The following is an 18,376-nucleotide window of genomic DNA, read 5'->3' as shown; positions in this document are numbered from 1 at the left end:
ACACACGCACATGCACACACATACACACGAGAAAGAAAAAAAAGGCCACACACATACAGAATGAAGAGATAAAGAGGATGCCCAGATTCTTTATACGCCACGGCCGGTGAAGTGAAATTAAGGAATGAACTTGAACATGTTATATTTCAACAAGAGGCTCACACTGGGGAAGAAGGAATGACGGGTACGATATTCAGCCCTGGCGTTTTATGGGCTACTTTATGTGACTTGAGACGGTGTTTGCCTCAGGGAATATTCCTGGGAGGTGATTAATGCCCACTTGGGAATCCTCAGCTCTGAGCCTGGAGCCTGGTGGATCGCGAGAGGGAAGCGGCATAAAGGATGAACCCTCATTAAAAAAATTAAAATGAAAATCAAATTTGGATTATAAACGGCTTGTGCGTGAGCAGTTTGTTCTGGACGAAGAAGATGCTTTTTATTAACACCTTTCTTTGGCGCCGTTTCTCCCCTGAGGCACGGGGAGGGACCTGGCAGCTGTGACGGATTAGTCAATACATCATCAGGAAAGCAGGGGTTTCAGGAATAAAACTCCAGACAAATGTAGTCTTTTTGGTACATTAAAGGGACGATGGAAAGCCCTCTTAAGAAAATTAACGAAGTTGTTTGGAGATCCTCAGCTATTAAAACAGTGCAAATTCAACATGCCACATAGATTTGGAAATGAGAATTCAGCTTCGTCTTCCCTTTCGGACCCACTAAAACTTTCTCTCTCTCAGTGAGTTACTGAATACCAGCTGTGTGCCAGACACTGTGTCAACTGCCTCTACCCTTCGTTCTTTAAATCCTTACTGCTAACTTCATTTGTCAGAGGAGAAAAGCTGAAGCTTGGAGAGGTTAAGGAACCTCTCCCCAGCCACACAGCTAGGGAAGCAGCAGGACTGAGATTCAGGCCGGGCCGGTCTCAGTCTGATTTGCACGAGCTTTCTGCCACGTGGCACTGGGGTATTCTCTGGATCATTATCCAAACGTTAACTCCGAACTCTTTCTCCTATTGAAAAGGTGATGTAAGTCACGGCTGTTTCCTTCAGGGATAGCAAGCCCCCTCTTTTGGAGAAAAGCCTTGAACACATACTCAGGAAAGAGGTAGATTCCAGCCCAAGACTAGCAGAGGCACTGGAGGTGATGGATAACAGGAATAATAAAATAACCAGGACCACTAAAATAAAGCAATGTTCTAAGCACTTTGCTCTTCCTCAGTCACGACCCTATGAAGGAGACAGAATTATTACCCAGTTTTACAGATAAGAAGACAAAGTCACAGAGAGGCTAAGGAACTTGTCTACGGTCAAACAGTGAGGAACCGGCAGAGGCAGGGTTCAAACCCAGGTTGGCTCCGGAGTCTGCTCTTTACTGCCTGGCAGCTCTCTGTGTGCCAGGCATTGCATTATTTCTCAGTTCTTAAACAACACAGAAAAGATCGGGGGTGTCTTTATTCCCATGAACAGAAAGGGAAACTGAGGCTTTAAGTGGCTAAGAGAAGCTCTGTCCATACCAGCCGAAGCAAGGGCACAGCTGAGAAAGTGACGCTCGGTGCCTATCTCTGGGCTGCCCTGAGGGATCAGCTGCCTGAGAGGGCTTGTGTGCTGAGAGCCCCTCATGGGACCAGGGCCTGGCAGATGGGAACCTCTTTTTTAAAAACACAAAGCCATGACAACAAATTCCCAACAATATTGGTCTTTCTGGTATGTCCCCCCAGCTCCCGCCCCAGCCCGCCGCCGTCCCCTTTCAGATCAGGCACCTCACAACCAAATGAATCAATACTGGATGGCCCTATAAATAAATAAGCACATCAGTCAACTGAGTAATAAAATGAAGGGATGAAAAATATGGAAATCAGCAACATTTGTGTAAATCTAGTTATTGTTTACTTTAATATTGCCTTATGCGCTTACGCGGTTCCAAAGAGACAGATTTAAAGTAATGTGGCGCTTGGCGGACGACAGACTTAAAACGCATCTCCACCGGAGAGCTCGGAGAAGGGCCAATCCTTCCTAGGTCCTGCCTGAATCCAGGGAGACTGAGAAGAGCCCCCCTGAAGATGGAACATTTGACAAATGGCTTCCCCTTCCACTACCCTGCCTCAGTGTAACTCCATTCTCTTCCCCGCCTGCCTCCCTTGCCAGCAGGACAAGCGGACATTTTCAGAATCCTGGTTGCAAAGTCAAGCCAAGAGGAGTGGGGGAGGTTCAGCCCCGTGACAGAGCTCCAGAAGGCTAGAGAAATAACCAGCTGAAGACAGCCCAGCTACTGCCGAAGGAAATCGGGACCGATGCGTTGTCAGGAGAGAACGTCAATAGGGTTGGTTTTATACTCAGATGGTGGGTCAGTAGAGAGGATTTCAGGGTGGGCTGGTGACTACTTGGACTTCTCTGCAAGACCACTTTAGAGAATCAAAGCCAAGCAGAATGCCAGGGGACAGCAAAGGTCACCGACTTCAAACCTCTTGATTTTAAAAATGGGAAACCAAGCCTAGAAGGTGAGGTGGTTTGTTCAAGGTCACAGAAACTGCATATAGCAGAGCTGCTGTAAGGCTGGACAAAGTCTAGGGAGAGGGAGATTCTTGGGACCAGACACAGAATCCCATCCAACAGAACAGAGAACCCGTTCTCATCATGTCACCACTGGCTGATCTGGAAAGAATGGGGTGGAGTTTGCAGTGGGGATGGGCAGGTTTCTCCCAAGCTGCCAGAGGCTGCTGGCTTCCTCTGGCAACTCCAGGGGGGACAGGAAAGGGAAGCAGGGAATGTTTCTGTGGCATGCCATGGGCCTTGGGTCTTACCTCAGCTTGGAAGCTTTTTAATACAGGAGCCACCATCTCTCTGATTTCCTGAAAAAGAGATCAGCGAAGAGTTCACCACAGTGCCAGGTGGGATACCCCCGTGGCCCTTGCTTGCAATGCACTGTTGTCCCCCAGGCCAGCACTGCCCAAAGGTATCCCGTGGGACGTGTGCTCCATGGGATTTCCTCAGGGTTTCTCATATATACACCTACACACAGACACACGCACGTGTACACACACATAGGGTGCTAAGCCAAATCAGCCTAGGAAATAAAGTTCAACATCAAGTTTCTTCCCTGCAGGACTTTTTGGAGCCTTTCGTATAATGCACATTGGTAACTTCTGGAAGAGGGGGGAAGGAAGGAGTACTTCCCAAACAGATCTGACCAGGGAATGTTTTTTTATGCAAAGCGCTCACGGGACTACTGGTGCATTCTGCAACTGACACTTGCTGAAGAGGTGGGCTCGACTCTCCACACCCAACAGCATGTCACCAAAGTCCCTTCATAAAAACCTTCTGTCCTTCAAACATTTGCTCAGGGCTGTTTCCTTCAGGTGGCCATCTCTGTTTGCTTCCCCACCCAACTGCCCTTCTCTGGCAAAGACTCCATTTTACATTTTAGCAACATCACTTCTGTACTTGTCTCTCTTTCTTCTCCAGAACGTGCGGTTTCTGGCTCCCCCGGTGCCCAGCTCAGAGGAGGGGCTCTGTAAATGTTTGATAAACTCTGTGGTAGTGGGCTGTCTTCAGAAGGGAGTCTCCTGTTTCTGGACCCTAACTTCCTGCCTTTCACAAGTGACCATGAGGTTCTCAGCCCCAAGGGCTCCCTTGGTTGGCTCCTGTGTGTTCTCCCCAGCACTGCAAGAGGGAGGCCTTTTAGAACCTAGTGTCACCAAGATTCCAACCCTAAATGCTTCAGTTTCCTGAGACCCACGGGTGACTCCATGACTGCTGTCAGTCACGTCCCACAAGAGACCCCTGCGGAAGGAGGAGTTGAGGGGGGCTCCAGAGCGTGGGGAGAGGGGACAGTAGAGAGAAGCAGGGAAGGAAGATGTGGGCACAAGAATACATATGTTCAGGTAAAGAATAAATCCCTTAATTACAAGATAAGGTTGTGTTTCTGTCCCTGAAAATGATCCCGCCTCTGGGTCCTGGGTACCCCTCCTCACTGATTAGTGTCCCCCAGGGCTCCTTGGAGCTGGTGATATATTGATGGTATGTTTGGGATCTTCAGGGGGGACATAGGGAGAGCGTGCGAATCTAGTTGATTTGATCACAAGGAGCTATGAGTGCATGGACTGAGCCATGGAAAAGGAAATGCATGAAAACCCAGGTCCCAGGTTGTGAACTCAAATGCTCACAGAGGCCGGGGTGCAGGGAATGGACATGTGGGGGGCAGGCTGGGAGGCAAGGATTGGGAGAGCCCCAAGCACCGTGTAATGGAGGTAGCAGCTGCTCAGCTCTAGCTGGTGACCACCATGTGGGCATCGAGCCCCTGCACGACCAGATCCACCAAAGAGTCTCAAAAGATACTGGAAATCTGGGGTTTTGGGTGAAATCTACTGAGATGCCAAATGTTGGTAACTTACTGTAAAACCCAAATGACTTTACAGACCAAATAAAACGTATCAGCAGGTTAAACCTCTGGTCCAAGTTCAGAAAACATTACAGCTGGAAGGGGCCTCAGAAATCATCTCTCTTGTCCCCTGATTTTCCGAAAGGGGAGACCAAGGTCCCGAGATAGGCTGGCTTGCTCAAGTCCGCCAATGAGGGAGTGGCTCAGCTGGAATTTGGATGCAGGTCAACAGACAACCCAAATAAGCTATCTGCATAACGCCACACTCAAGGGAATCCAAATCTGAGGGCCTGGGGTGGGGGTGGGGGGTGGGTTGGCAGGACTTCGGGCCAATGCTGACCATTTCTAGAAGCCCCCTGTCCTGTATGCTTCACCCCTGGGAGGGAAGCTGAGCATAGGCGCCAGCAGGAGGTGAGTTGGGTACCAGCCAGATGATGTTCTTAAATAAAGCCTTGGCATGACTCTCCCAATCAGGAGAGACTAGTTCCAAAAAAGAGAATTTTCAGAGGCGCGACTATAATAGGAATGGAAACTTATTCCTCCTAATTACATAATTGCATAATTATGCAGTATTAAAATTATGTAAGCTGAACTCAGAGGCTTAAAACCTGGCCTGGATTTCCCTCATCACCTGGGGGCTCCCATGTGGTCTGGGGGAGGAGGATGAGATGGAGAATCTGTGCTGACCAGAGCGAGGGCACGTAGGTCTGGGAAGATCTAGGGCTGCTTCATCTGCACTTCCCACAGAATGGAGAGTCAGAGGCCAAGCTTCTGGCACCCTCTTTCTGGGCAGAAAATCAGCTTAAATACCAAATTGTTCTCTGTTCCAAGAAGGAAGCAAAGGGTGCTCACCATCACCTATGCCTTCTTAGCTTGGAGTCAAGCCCAGGACTTGAACTGGCCTTTTTGAAGGTGTGACATGGGAGACACTAGGACCTGAGACTCTTGCTCCTTCTCCAGGTGTACCCTCCCTCACCTCACAAACCTAAGATTCCTTCCATACTTGCTCCATGGGCAAGTTCTAGCTATAGTCCGCTTCCCTCTCTTGCCTTGAAGAACCGAAGATACTCATAACTTGTGAGGAGAATTTCACAGCTAGAAGACGACCCCTCTGTGCTCATGTAGCCCAATACCTGGGTTGGCCTGCCTCTTCTCCATCTTTCCATGGCTTCCTCCTCTATCAGGAAGAGGGCAGCAGGACCCCTGGGTGATTCTAATAGGCAGAGTGGAATCAACATCTGATACTTTCAGAATGCCAGATGCTGCCCCACCCTCCTCCAAGATCAGGGCCTCCCGAGTAGGTTAGGACAGAGAGGTCGACTATTAACCTCTGCTGACCACAGAGAAGCAAAGTTGGTTTGGGGGGCAGCCAGGGTCTCTGTTACCCAGTGGCTCTGATGTGTCACATCCTTGATAATATTACATGGAATCAGAAGGCTTTATTATTCCTCTTTGTGTTTATTTCATTTTTTTTTTTTTTTTTAAGATCTGAGCAGCAACAGGGGGCCTGATAGAGAAAGTAAAGGAATTAACACATTCGCTCCTGTAAAGAACAAAAACATGCCCATTCTAGTCTCTTCCGTTGGGAGGCCCTTATGTTATGGGGGTAAGGGGACAGAACTGATCTGTCTGGACCACCCTCATGGCAGCTGGGAAAGTCAGAGCTGGTGGCTGGAGCTGCAAAGCAAGAAGTGAAGGGGAAGAAGGAGGCCTCTTTATGGCAGCGGGAGGTGTTTTAGGGGAGACTGAGGGAAGGCCCAGAGAGGGTGGAGGAGCCTAGAGCTGTCCTTCCCCGACACCAATGGAAAAGGAAAATAAGATCACGAACCCTAGACAAACTGTCTTTGCTGTCAAGGCCAAGCATTTGACTAGAGATGAATATCGGGGGGCAGTGGATGTTTTAGGGAGCCTGCAGAAACAATGACTTCAAAGGAGAAGCGTCCTGCCCTCACTTTAGATAGCACCACTGAGCGCCACTATACCAAGAAACACCCAAAGGTTGGGGGCTGTAATGTCTCTTTGTGGCTAATTAGCTTCTTTTCTTGTTAGTCACTTATGTCTACAGTTTCCAAAATACAGTTTGAACAGAGAAAAATCTGCATTCCTACTGAGTTAATTCTATAACAGCAAATATACTGTACCTCAGGTACATTTTTCTTAAATTCCCGGCGGAGTTCAATTAAATGTTTATGAGAATGTTCACTCTCCTCCTGCCGTGCAGACAGCTCGGAAGCGACGGAATTAAGCTCCTTCTGAAACAATATAAAAAAAAAAAGGGGGAGAGAGAAAGAGAGAGAGAGAGAAAAGAGAAAGATTTTTTCCCCTCCTTTTCCTTTTTCATCATCGTACAAAACAGCATTCTGAACAAGTTTTCTTAACTTACAAAGCTGAGAAAAGACAGGATATTGACTCCTGGCACAAATGAATAATTTACAAAATGGGATGCAACTGAAAAAAATCCAGGACAGCTTTTTTTGCTCATCGGAAGATCAATAATCTCCCATAAAGTTGGGTGGAGTTTTTTTTTTTTTTTTTTTTTTTTTTTTTTTAACTCTCTCCCCCACCCCTCTGCCCCACCTCTTAAATTTCCAAAGGAGTGATGGCATAAGCTTGTCAGTAACTGTAGAAAACATCTCCAAACCGTGTCAAAATAGTAAAGTACGGCATATTGTATGGGCATATTATAGTGTAAGAAAGTGCTGTCGACAGCTTTCATATATCAGAGGTGGGAACTGTTCCAACTATGACTTACTTACACTTAAGGGTTCATAAATACGCCTTTTAAGATATAGATGGCTTTTTAATTTCAGTAGATTTTGGAAAAATGAAGGTGCCAATAAGAAACAACCTGACCTTTTGTGTATCCTGCAGTAAATCATTTAAGGTTCACTTCAAGTATAAGAAATATTTCACTGAAGACTCCTGGATTCAGAAGAAATGGACTGGAAGGTGCCCTGCCTGCTTATGTGCAATGAAGGCGCCAGACCAGGTTTTTACAGGACGTGCCGTCGAGGGGAAAAAAAAAGAGTGAGGGATGGAAGGGGGGGGCCGCTCCAGCTCACACACATCACAGACAGCGTCTGCTGGTTGTACATGTATATTTGATCACCCCTCTCTTGGCTTTCTTCGCTTTAATGGTGGCAGTCTCACAAGGGGAGTACAATTCACCATGAGTTGTCATGGGTTTCATTTGCATAATTCAAGAAACGCTCTGTTTATGTGGTCTGCTGCTTTCTTGCACCATCCCGAGATGGGCTTTTTTTCTGGACCATAACTCGAGGAGCATTTCTGTATATATCACCCGATTATATTTGCAGCAATCAAGCCCCATAATTTCCTAAATCCGGTGATGCAATAAATTTCTGCAATCAGATTTATTAAAAACACACACGCAGATGCAAGAGTGTATTTCTAGGGTGAACTCTTTAATCTAACATATGTATGATGAGGCCCGGCACCGTGTTGAAAGACCCCATTTGTCATCGCTAATACGCATTCATCTTGCACACACAATGAAACACTTTTACCATTAGATAATGAAATAAAAGTACTATTAACCCACTGCAAATCCTTTTCCCTGTAAGAGACGAAATGCATGGTAATTGTCTTATATCATGTCTGAGTCGGTAAATCTGCTCTATAGCAGTTCACCGTAGCACCATAAACCTCATACCCATCAGAGGCAGGAGAGCCTATCCTAAGCCCAGTAGAAGTGTCTCTGCCTAGGGTGCCTTAGGGAGAAACTGGCAAGGGAACTTCTATTTCTGGAGAAATGTCTAACCTCTTGGAGAACCACAGGACTAGAAGAGAGAAGGCCAAGTCATGAAAGTAGTGAAATAGATGGCTTCAGTGGTGTGGTGCTCTCCAAGGTGCTGAAGTCAATTCTATGCCACAGCACTAGACACACCGACTTGAAGGTGCAGGAGCTGCCGGTACAAATGCTCAATGGAATTTTAAGCCGGGTAAAGAAGAAGGTATCATTAGAGAGGAGAGACAGAAACAGTTTCTGACAGTCCACCAGAGTGACAGAAGAAAAATGGCCACTTTAGATTTATTATTTAAAAATAATCATAGTTTCCAATAAAGACACTACAATCGACCACAACCAAAATATTGAGTGACTAGGAAGAAGTCTGCAGCAAAAGGACTGATCAAAGGTAGATAAAATTCAACCAGGTGGTGCAGCCAGGTGGACAGAACCTCACTTGGCAGGAGAGAAGGAACTGGAGTGTCATGATCAATGTGAGTTGTGATAAAATGCTCACAGGTTCCCTTAGTTTTTCTCATCTGTCTTGGAGACAAAGATGTGATTTTTACGTTGCTGCAGAACAAGCAGAACTGGGACTTGGGTGGACATGATGTGGTTTTGGATTATCAAGTTTCTGACATTATGTTCTAATCTCTGGGACACTGTCCTTCCCCACACCACAGCAAACGATATACCTGGTTGGTGTTGGACTTGGACTCCTCAGTTAAAACAGCAAACCCAGTCCCTGAGAGGAAATTTCACAGCAGGATAAGTCCAATGACTTGAAGTGTTGTACCAGACAATTATGCTGTGTGACTGAATCCCTTCACCAGAACTTCCCAGGGTGCTGGTGGGTATAAATCTGTCTGCTGCATCCACACTGAAGCCACAGCAGAGGCAACACCAGGCTGGGGAATGTTGGCAGACCCCCAGCCCCAAGCCTACTTAAGCCCAGCTCATGGTGTCTTTCCTGTTGAGCCAGAGAAGAGCAAACAATGTCTATGTTCTTCTCAACTTTGCCTACTTCTAATGCTCATCCTTCAACACTAAATTCTTGTCACATTTCTATGGTCAGCTCACTAAAAACAGTATCATCAATAACAGTAATAGTAAATAATAATCATAATTATCATTCATTGGGTGCTTATATGTATTGGGTACCATGCTAAGCTCTTTACATACCTCACCTCATGTAATAAGCACAGCAACGTGTCTGCTTGGGATTCACGAAGCAACTAAGAAATAAGTTACAGTCAATTCTAATAATACTGGTGTGGATTATCTCGTTGGTGGATAATAAAGGCAAAATTATAATGCCTGGCTCTTCGTAGGACTTCTGCTCCACTTTTCCACTAGTCGGGGGATATTCAGGGAGCTTGTTTTAAATGCTATAATTGTATAAACCATCAACCAAGTGTTCAATAAATGTTGGCTGATATTATTCTGTTATTTGGATAAACTGAGAGTTCAGAAAACATCTCAGGTCTCATCACTAGATCAGTGATTCTAAGAGTTCTGAGTTTCACAGGTCCATAAAAATATCACCAAAGAAAGAAAAAGGAAGATCAACAGAGTATAGCCAAGTTTTACTGCATCAAAGAAAAACATTAAAAACCACTCCCACTCATCCTAAAAGATAGGGCATTTGAACACTAACAAAGCAAAGGGCCAACAACAGAATCAATGAGAGTCTTTTAAAATAAATATGCCTGGGGTGCCTGGGTGGCTCAGTCAGTTGGGTGTCTGACTTGATCTCAGCTCAGGTCTTGATCTCAGGGTTGTGGAACTGAACGCTGGGTTTGGAGCCTACTTCAGAGAAAATAAAATATAGGGTGCCTGGGTGGCTTAATTTTTAAGCATCTGCCTTTGGCTCAGGTCATTTCCCCAGGGTCCTGGGATCGAGCCCCGCATTGGGCTCCCTGCTCACCGGGAGGCCTGCTTCTCCCTCTCCCACTCCCCCTGCTTGTGTTCCCTTTCTCATTGTCTCTCTCTCTGTCAAATTAATAAATACAATCTTAAAAAAAATAAATAAAAACACTTAAAATAAAAAAGCTCCCAGCACTGTATTTATTTTGAAGGAATGGAAAAAACTCTCATAAACATAAGCCAGTACCGGTTTGAAGCTGAGTTTTAGAAGCAGAGTTTTAGAAATGAATGTCTGAGCCACTACACACATACATGACTAGCAAGGCCCTCCTTTGATGATCAAGCAGAACTCCATTCCTCTCCCACCCTGGCCCTCAGCCCCCAGCCCTAGGGGAGCCATGATTAACACAGCCCCAGACTTTGGACCAGGCCCAGGCCGGGAGGAGACTCATCTGATTAACCTGCCATCAGCAGCAGACAGACAGCCCGGAGCCCAGCGCAGACCATTCAAATAATGATCATCATAAACAGCCCATTTGCAACTAAAAAGAAATAATTTTAATGAGCTTGAAGCAGATGATGGATGCAGCTGAGGCTCAGGCCAATGCACAGAGAAAAAGGAAGCTGGGATTGAGCTGCACCCAGGACCAGGAGCAGCAGGAAGAAGCTGGGGTGGGATGGAAGGGCTCTTCTGTGGGAAGATGGGCTCTACAGTCCTGCTGCTTCCCCACCATAAGTGCCCACTGCCCAGCAAGTGCCCCGAGCTCTGAGAGGATCTGCTATCAGTGTACTGGGCAACCTTGAGACTTAGACCTCCAAAGCACTCAGAGTCTCAGAACGTATGAACTAGAAGGAAACTTGGGTTGCCCAGTCCATCATTGTTCAAACTTCAACCACACACACCCCTCTGGCATGCATTTTGCCATATTAATATACCACATGAATTACTATTTAATATTTATCTTCAAATTGACTCCTATTTCTTTCTTTTTAAGACATGTATAGCTTTAAGCTCAATTTTAAGACTGAATTTTTACACCCTTGCAACCATTGCCCAGATCAAGATATAGAATGTTCGTGTTCCTAGCATCTTAGAGGCTCCCTTGTGCCTCCTTGTGAATACATCCTAAAGGTAGCCATTATTCTGACCCTAGCATCATAGATTAAGTTTGCCTGTTCTTGACCTTCATAATAAACCTCCCCTTTTCTTTTTGACCTAAGTAAGTACATTTGAAAAGGACACCTTTTATTTTTTAATCACTAGAGAATCCCAGATCATAAACAGATGGCAGCCATTGAAATAAACTACCAATAAAACAAAGCACTGCTATGTGTCTTTGTTATAAAAGGAGGTTTGTTACCAAATGCTAGAGAGATGTTAAAGGTAGTGTAGCACCAGACAGACTTTCTTCTTGTTAGAAGGAATGGAAGAGCACTGAGAAGGAATACATATTCCTGCTGGCATGAGTAGATCCCTCTAAAGCCTGGTCTACTGACTGCTTACAATCATCTCATGTCCAGCCTTCAGTGTATGTCCCACACTTCAAAATTACCTGAATCTGATTCTGCATTTTAAAGATGAGGAAACTGAGAACACAGACAGCCTAGACTACCTGATCAAGTCACACAGCTGTTTAGCAGATTGGATTTGCTCAGGGAGAAGGGTGGGTCTTAGGTGGGGAAGGAATACTGTGAATTATCTCCAGGGAGGCAGGTGGAACATTCTGAGCTAAACTGTGCCTCCCAAGCAGGAGGGAAGGGGAATCTTACAAGAGTTGCTTTTGAAATTCAACACGTGATCCTAAAGTGTCAACTACATACAAAACTTCGGGCTAGATGCTATGTTCTCACAGGAGAAACACATTAAGACACAACCCAAGTTATGTATATGTATGTCAGTCCCCCCATCATATGTCCTGGGGGGACAAGCACATACAATGTGTCAGCTTCAAAGACAATCAGCTCCAAAGACAACCGCACTTTTGGGGGATTCAGACATGTCCCCCCAAAACCAACTCTAAGAAGACACTTTCTAAAAAGAATGCAGTTATTGTTGGGGATCGGGCTTAAGGAAGTGAGGACCTCAGGTGTCACTGGGTCCCTGTCAGCTCCTCCCACCTTCCCCTCTCCTCCTCTCCTTCCCAGCCAGACTGAATTCTTTGCAGGAATCCAAATGCAGCAAGGTCTCCCAACTGTATGGCTCCACAGACTTCATTCCCTCAGCCTGGATGATGTCATTCTTTCTTTGTGAGTGATCTCACTCATCCTTTTGTCTCAACTTAAATGTCCCCTCTTCCAGGAAGGCTGCATAAACTCTCCCTTCCAAGTCCAGGCATCTCTTTTGTGTTCCTGCTAGTCCTTTCAAATATTTATTTGCCCGATTTGGAAATATATGATAAAACATCAGATTTTAGTTTTTAAAGCCCTAGAACCTTGTCTTCAAATGAAATCTTACACAGAAAGAAGTTCCCTATAGAAAATAAAAGCTCATAGCTAAAATTTCTGAGTTACTATTAGTATATTTATGCTAATATTTATGGAGTGTACTAAGTACTGTATGTATATTACCTCCTATAAGGATATGTGGCCAGAGTGATGGTTGAGATTCTAGGTCAGGCCTGGAAAACCAGGATGAGCAGTCACCAACTTCCCCAAACACACACATGGAATTCTGCTTTCTCTTTACTGTAGGGAGATCCAGCCAGAGATGATGGACCCTCATCCATCCATTCACATGTCCATTCACCCATCCATGGTTTCCAGTGTGCTAGGCATTAGATAAGGGGGAGGGCCATAATGAATCAGATACAGCCTGTATTCTCTAAGAGCTCAGAAACCAAGGTTCACAAGGTAGGGCATAAAATAATTCTGGTAGAAGGGGACAAAGGCTACCATGTGAAGACATGATCTCCAGAGCATGCTTGGAAGAATGAAACCCTAATATATCTTCTGTCTTGCCTCTGAGGGCTTATGGAAACTGATGGGGCAAGGGAGAGGTAGAGTTTTACCTACCCCTTCTAATGAATCACTATGTGGTGCCCAACTTGGGCAAGGGCTGCCAGTGCCCAGTAAGGTGTTACCTAGGATGGAAGCCCTTTATCCCACACCCGTCCAATCACCCATCCACTTATCCACTCATCCATCCATAATCCATCTAATTAATCATCCATCCATCCACCCACCCCCGTCCAATCATCCCTCCAACTAATTACTGAGCCACAATTCTGTGCCAGGTACAGGTATCCAGAAGCCAGCCAACATGGTCCCTGTCCTTGAAAAGTTCACAGTGCAGTGGAGAAGACAGGTCGATTCCAACACTGTGTGCCTAAATACAGTACAAAAGTGTGAAGAAAGTATAACGGGAAAAGACAGCAAGGTGACTTACTGTGACTGGGGGGAAAGGGTCACCAAGATGGGAGTATTTGACCTGGGTCCACAAGGATGTGTGTGTCAGACAGAAGGTAGGCATCCCAGGCAGAGGGAATGGGATTATTGCAATAACCCTTAACTGGTCTCCCTGTTCCTGTATTTGGTTTTATTCTCCTTAACATGTATCACTATCAAACACACTGTGTATTTCACTTATCTTATTTGAGACAATGAAAACTCCACAAGAACAAGACAGATTTTGGTCCTTTTTACCTTACTATATACTCACTGCCTAGAACAGTTGCCGATACATAGTACGCACTCTAGAAATGATTGTTGGTCCAATGAATGAATGAATGAATGAAAGAATGAATGAAAGGATGAAAGGATGAATAGATGAATGAATGAATGAATGCATGAATGCTATGTGTCAGAAACTCTGAAAGAGCCTTGTCTGTCTGGGAAACAATGATATAATTTAGAGCCCACAGACCTGTATCCAAATTTTGGCTTTGACACTTCACTAGCAGTGTGACCTTGGACAAATGACTCAACCTTAATTTCTGTGTCTGTAAATGGAGGTAAAAATTTGTGCCCATAGATTTATTATAAAGATCCCTTGAGAACCAGATTGCAAGTAGGTAAAGTGATGGGCATAATGTCTAGGATCTTCAGTGTTGACACTCTCCAATGGAATTTCAGTCCCTTAGGGTGGGGACTGTACCTCTCTCATTCACAGTTGTAGCCAGGGGTTCTAGCTCAGTGCCAAGTGCATAGTAGGCACTCAATAAGCATTTGTGAATGAATGACTCTTAGCAGATATAAGCATGAGAAGTCCTTTGTGGCAGAAGCAAGGTGAGACCCTCTCTGTGCATACCAAATGTCTCATTCTGCATCTTTGGTCCATAGAGCCGTTCAGGGCTTGACCATCAGAGTCTCAGCCAAACACTGAGTAGAAGGGTTTCAGGAGAAGGGTTTCAGGAGCATGGTGGGAGTGACGCCTGCAGAAGGGCCTCCGAGGCCAGCGCTGGGAGGAGGCTGCAGAATGACCCGGGTTGGAGGGCACATGCTGGCCTGCCATGAACAAGGAGACAAGACGGATGGCTCCGCAGCCTGCCGAGATGGATAACTGAGCCGCAGCTGAGAGACAGCCCAGTTACCAGAGCCATCCATCACTCCCTGCACCGTATGTAAATTTCAGATGCCAAGATGTATCGGGCCAATTATCCGAGGCTGGGGCAAGGGGTGGTGCCTAAGAGAAGCAGTTCCCTGCCAAGCTAGCTTTACTGCATTCCATCAGCTGGGCTAGGGGTGACAGACAGTTCACATTCGGGTCAAAGAGCCCATTAAGGGGAATGTGGCCAAACCTCGAGGCCTGGGTGTGTGGGTGAGACCGCCAACACTTCTTAGCAAACTCCCAGTGCAGTGATAACAATAATACAATAACTGCCCCATAGAGGGCTTACTATAGAGATACTAGGTCCATGCTAACTGGCACATGAAAGTTCATTTAATTCTCCCAACAGTGCTTGGCACACAGTGGATTCTCTAGAAACATCTGTTGGGGGAGCAAACGAATGGTCTGTGATGCAGGTGCCATTTTACACAGAGTACTTGCAGAGAGACAAAGCTGCTCATCCAAGGTCACATGGCTGGGAAGTGGCATCATGGAGACTGGAACCTGTGTCTTTCTGGATTCTTTCCTCCAGATACTGACGGGGTAAACTTGCCCTGAACTGTCTGTCCTTCACAAGCACCCACGAGGCCTGAAGACCAGGAGCATGGCTGGGCCTCTGTCCCTCTGTTTGTCTATCCGTCCATCCATCCATTTATACCCATTTACTCACCTTTTAAGCACCTACAATGTTGCCTGGAACAAGCCAGACCCAGGTCCTGCCCTCATGGGGTGATGGGTCACAAAGAGAACATAGGGAATCACAACTATAGTCCATCAAGTCCTCCTAGCAGCCCTCATGGGTCTGGCTTCCAGAAAATCCGGGTGGCAATTTGCTTCTCATTGGAGGCAGCCCAAAAAACTGACATTTGGCAGACAGAGTAGGTTTAAATCAGACATTCTTGCTTACTGGCCCTGTGAGCGCAGGCAGACCCCTGGCCTCTCTGCCTCTAGGGTTCACCACTGTTAAATGGACTCATGGAATCCAATCCCTCTTGGTGGCACAGGCAGGATGAGAGACTTGTGGCTGGCAGGGGGTCCAGGCTGCAGAAAGTGCCTGGAAGGGCTGGGTGCTCAGGGGCCTCAGGTGTTGCTCGGGTTGGAGCCAATGCCAACCCTAAGGCCCCAAGAGAGTGGCAACTTTCTATGCCCTGGTATCAGGACACTGTTTTCATTAGCAAATCCTACCAGAGTCTGATCTAACCATATCTCATCCTGTCTACCTGACCGCCCTAGGCCAGGCCACTGTCATCACTTGCCTGGGTAACCCAGGAGCCTCCACGCTGGGCTCCCTGCTGCCGCCAGTACCTTCCCCATCCAGCAGACACAATGATGCTGTTAAACCTAAGTCACATTCTGTCCCTCCTCTGCTCAAAACTCTTCCATGGCTCGCACAGACTGGGAGCCAAGACCAAAGTACTCACCAAAACATCACGGCTCCATATGATTCATCTCTAGCCCCACTTCCTGCTACTTCTGCTTTGCTCACACTCCTCCAGCCACATGGGGTCCCTGCAGGCGCTTGAACTCATCAAGCATATTCCCACCACAGGGTCTTTTGCACTGACTGTTCCTTCTGCCCCAAATGCTGTTTTTTCAGAATTCCACACGGATCTTTCCTTTGCCTCCTGTGGTCTGGGCTCTTACATCACCTTCTCACAGAGGCCTGTCTCACCATCCTATTCAAAATAGCAAGCACCTCCTTTCTACTTGACCTTTCTCTCGCTCTGCTTACTTTTCTTCGTGCCACTTGCTACAGACACATGCATGTAGTTACTTCTCTTGTTTGTTGACTGTTTATTTCCACTGCCTACGCCCCTCCAATGTCAGCTCCAGAAGGACAAGAACTTGATCTGTTTGGATCACTGAGGTATCTCCAATGCCCGGCTCATATTTGGTGCTCAATACTTATTGAATAAATGAATGTATAAATAAATGAATGAAAGACAGGCTGGCCAACCCTGGGCCTCAACTCCCTTCCCCCCATAGTTGCCCCCCCCGCCCCAGTGCCTTGCCCTACCTTCAGGTCCCTACCACATCTCTAAACATCAGGTAGGAAAGCACGCCGGCTCTTGCAGCAGGCAGGACCGGGAGGTGGCTGTCCTTAAGAGAGGATGCCAATCAAACACCTAAGTATCTCGCCACGAGCTGGGAGCCACATCCGATCACTTCCTCCTGCCCTTGATTGCTGCTTTATATTCTGGAGTTCTCAGAATGTAAAACCTCACAGTGCCAGGAAAATAAAGTAGTCCTCACTCTGGCGGGTGTCAGGTGAGGAGTCAGGGACCCCTGGTGCCCCTCTCTTAGGGCTAATACATCTGGTCCAGCTGGGCGAGTTGGTTGGGCAGCTGCTCCGTTAAGGAGGGGGAATCACATCAAATAATCATTCATTCATTCATGCATTCATTTACTCAAGCACTTATTGAGCTCCTACTATGTGCCGCGCACTTGCTGGGGCCACAGTGGTGGTAATGCATCACATCACAGGAACTAAGTGCTTACATATGGTGTCACATTTCTTGTCTTGGTTCATCTCGTCTCCTGCAGCTGGGGAAAAGTAGTCTTAAAGAGATGATGTCACTCCTCACAGTCAGGCAAAAACAATGCTGGGCCTCGAACCTGAAACGGTCTTCTCCAAACCAGGGCACCACCTCTGAAGTTTGTGCCGTTTTCAACGTCTTATCTCAAATTCAAATTTCTGGGCAGCCTCTTTCGAAGTAGGGGTGTACTGGTTGTAAGAAGGTCTATGGGAACCTCAGAAAGCTCTGGAAAAAATTCACTGATGTACAGGGCGAAGATGATGACAGGTATACAATCCAGGTAGAGAAGAAAGCATTTATGGAGAGCCTACTGTGTGCTGGGTGGGGTTTTGGAGCCTGGAGTAGCTCAGTGGCAGAAGACGACAGGCACACAAGAACACAGGCGTCCTAAGGGACGCGTGCAGGGAGAAAGCCGTGGCTAACAGCTACATGGGTACTGGCATCTGGGGGAAGGCACCTGAGGAGGAAGATGCATGGGCCAGCGTGTGGAGGGCGGAAAACCCAGGCTGTGCTGGGGAGCGGCTGACCCCTTGGAAGCATGTTAGAGACTCATGGGGATTAGGGTCTGAAAGCCATGAGATTAAGGCGAAAGCAAGTGGGAGCCAGAGAAAACTGCTCAAGCAGAGAAAGGCACTTGCTTTAGGCAACTCTGGAAGCCACACTGGCAGGAGAAAGAGCCTGGAGGCCGGGAGAGTAGCCACACCAACTCCTGCCACCTGCCAGGTAGGTGAGGGTGAGTGGGGGCAGCAGTAGGAGAAAGAGGGGATGAGTCATCAGGACTTACTGGAACGGAACTGATGCCACTTAGCAACGGCGAGGTTGAAGGGAAGACAGAGGGAGAGGGCCCTCAAATGGGGGCAGCGAGTCACACCAGGGATACTCAGGCCCTACACTGGCTCGTCCCTTAATTTGCTATTGACTTGGGTAAGTGCCAGACCTCCCACTGTCCCACTGTTTCGTTGGTTAAATAAAGGCAACATATCTCGAGGGCATACTGGGAGGATCTGAAGAAATTTATAGATGCAATTTCTTCCTAAACAAATGGGAGGAATTAGTGTTAATAAGTGTCTGGTGGAGTCTAGTTTTGAAAGTGTGAAGATGGAAACATTTTCAAAGAAAAATATTTTTTAGGGGTGTTAAGGGGGAAGAGGGAGCCAGAGTTCAAAGTAAATGCTGCCCCCTTCCATTCTGCGGGTGTAACTGATTCCCAGGGACATCCCTGAAGGCCTGCCCTAATTTGGTTACATTCCATATCCCGTGGCTATTCTTTTTACGATTGCAAAATATTTATTTACTTGAGAT

The 18,376-nt window shown here is 46.7% G+C and overlaps 1 protein-coding gene across 1 annotated transcript in view; it reads right to left on the bottom strand.

Moving 5' to 3' along the window:
* Window positions 1-18,376, bottom strand: part of LOC111156476 (cut like homeobox 2) — a 296,896-nt gene that overhangs the window by 88,959 nt on the left and 189,561 nt on the right. The window contains exons 2-3 of the mRNA XM_022517401.1: window positions 6,519-6,629; window positions 2,801-2,848 (exon numbers count right to left, since the gene is read on the bottom strand). Coding sequence (XP_022373109.1) covers window positions 2,801-2,848; window positions 6,519-6,629 — 159 coding nt within the window. The remainder of the gene's footprint in view (window positions 1-2,800; window positions 2,849-6,518; window positions 6,630-18,376) is intronic.

This window comes from Enhydra lutris, unplaced genomic scaffold (genome assembly GCF_002288905.1).
Source record: "Enhydra lutris kenyoni isolate GAN:26980312 unplaced genomic scaffold, ASM228890v2 scaffoldscaffold46, whole genome shotgun sequence".
NCBI lineage: Eukaryota > Metazoa > Chordata > Mammalia > Carnivora > Mustelidae > Enhydra > Enhydra lutris.
This window is presented reverse-complemented; position numbering and strand designations above follow the sequence as displayed.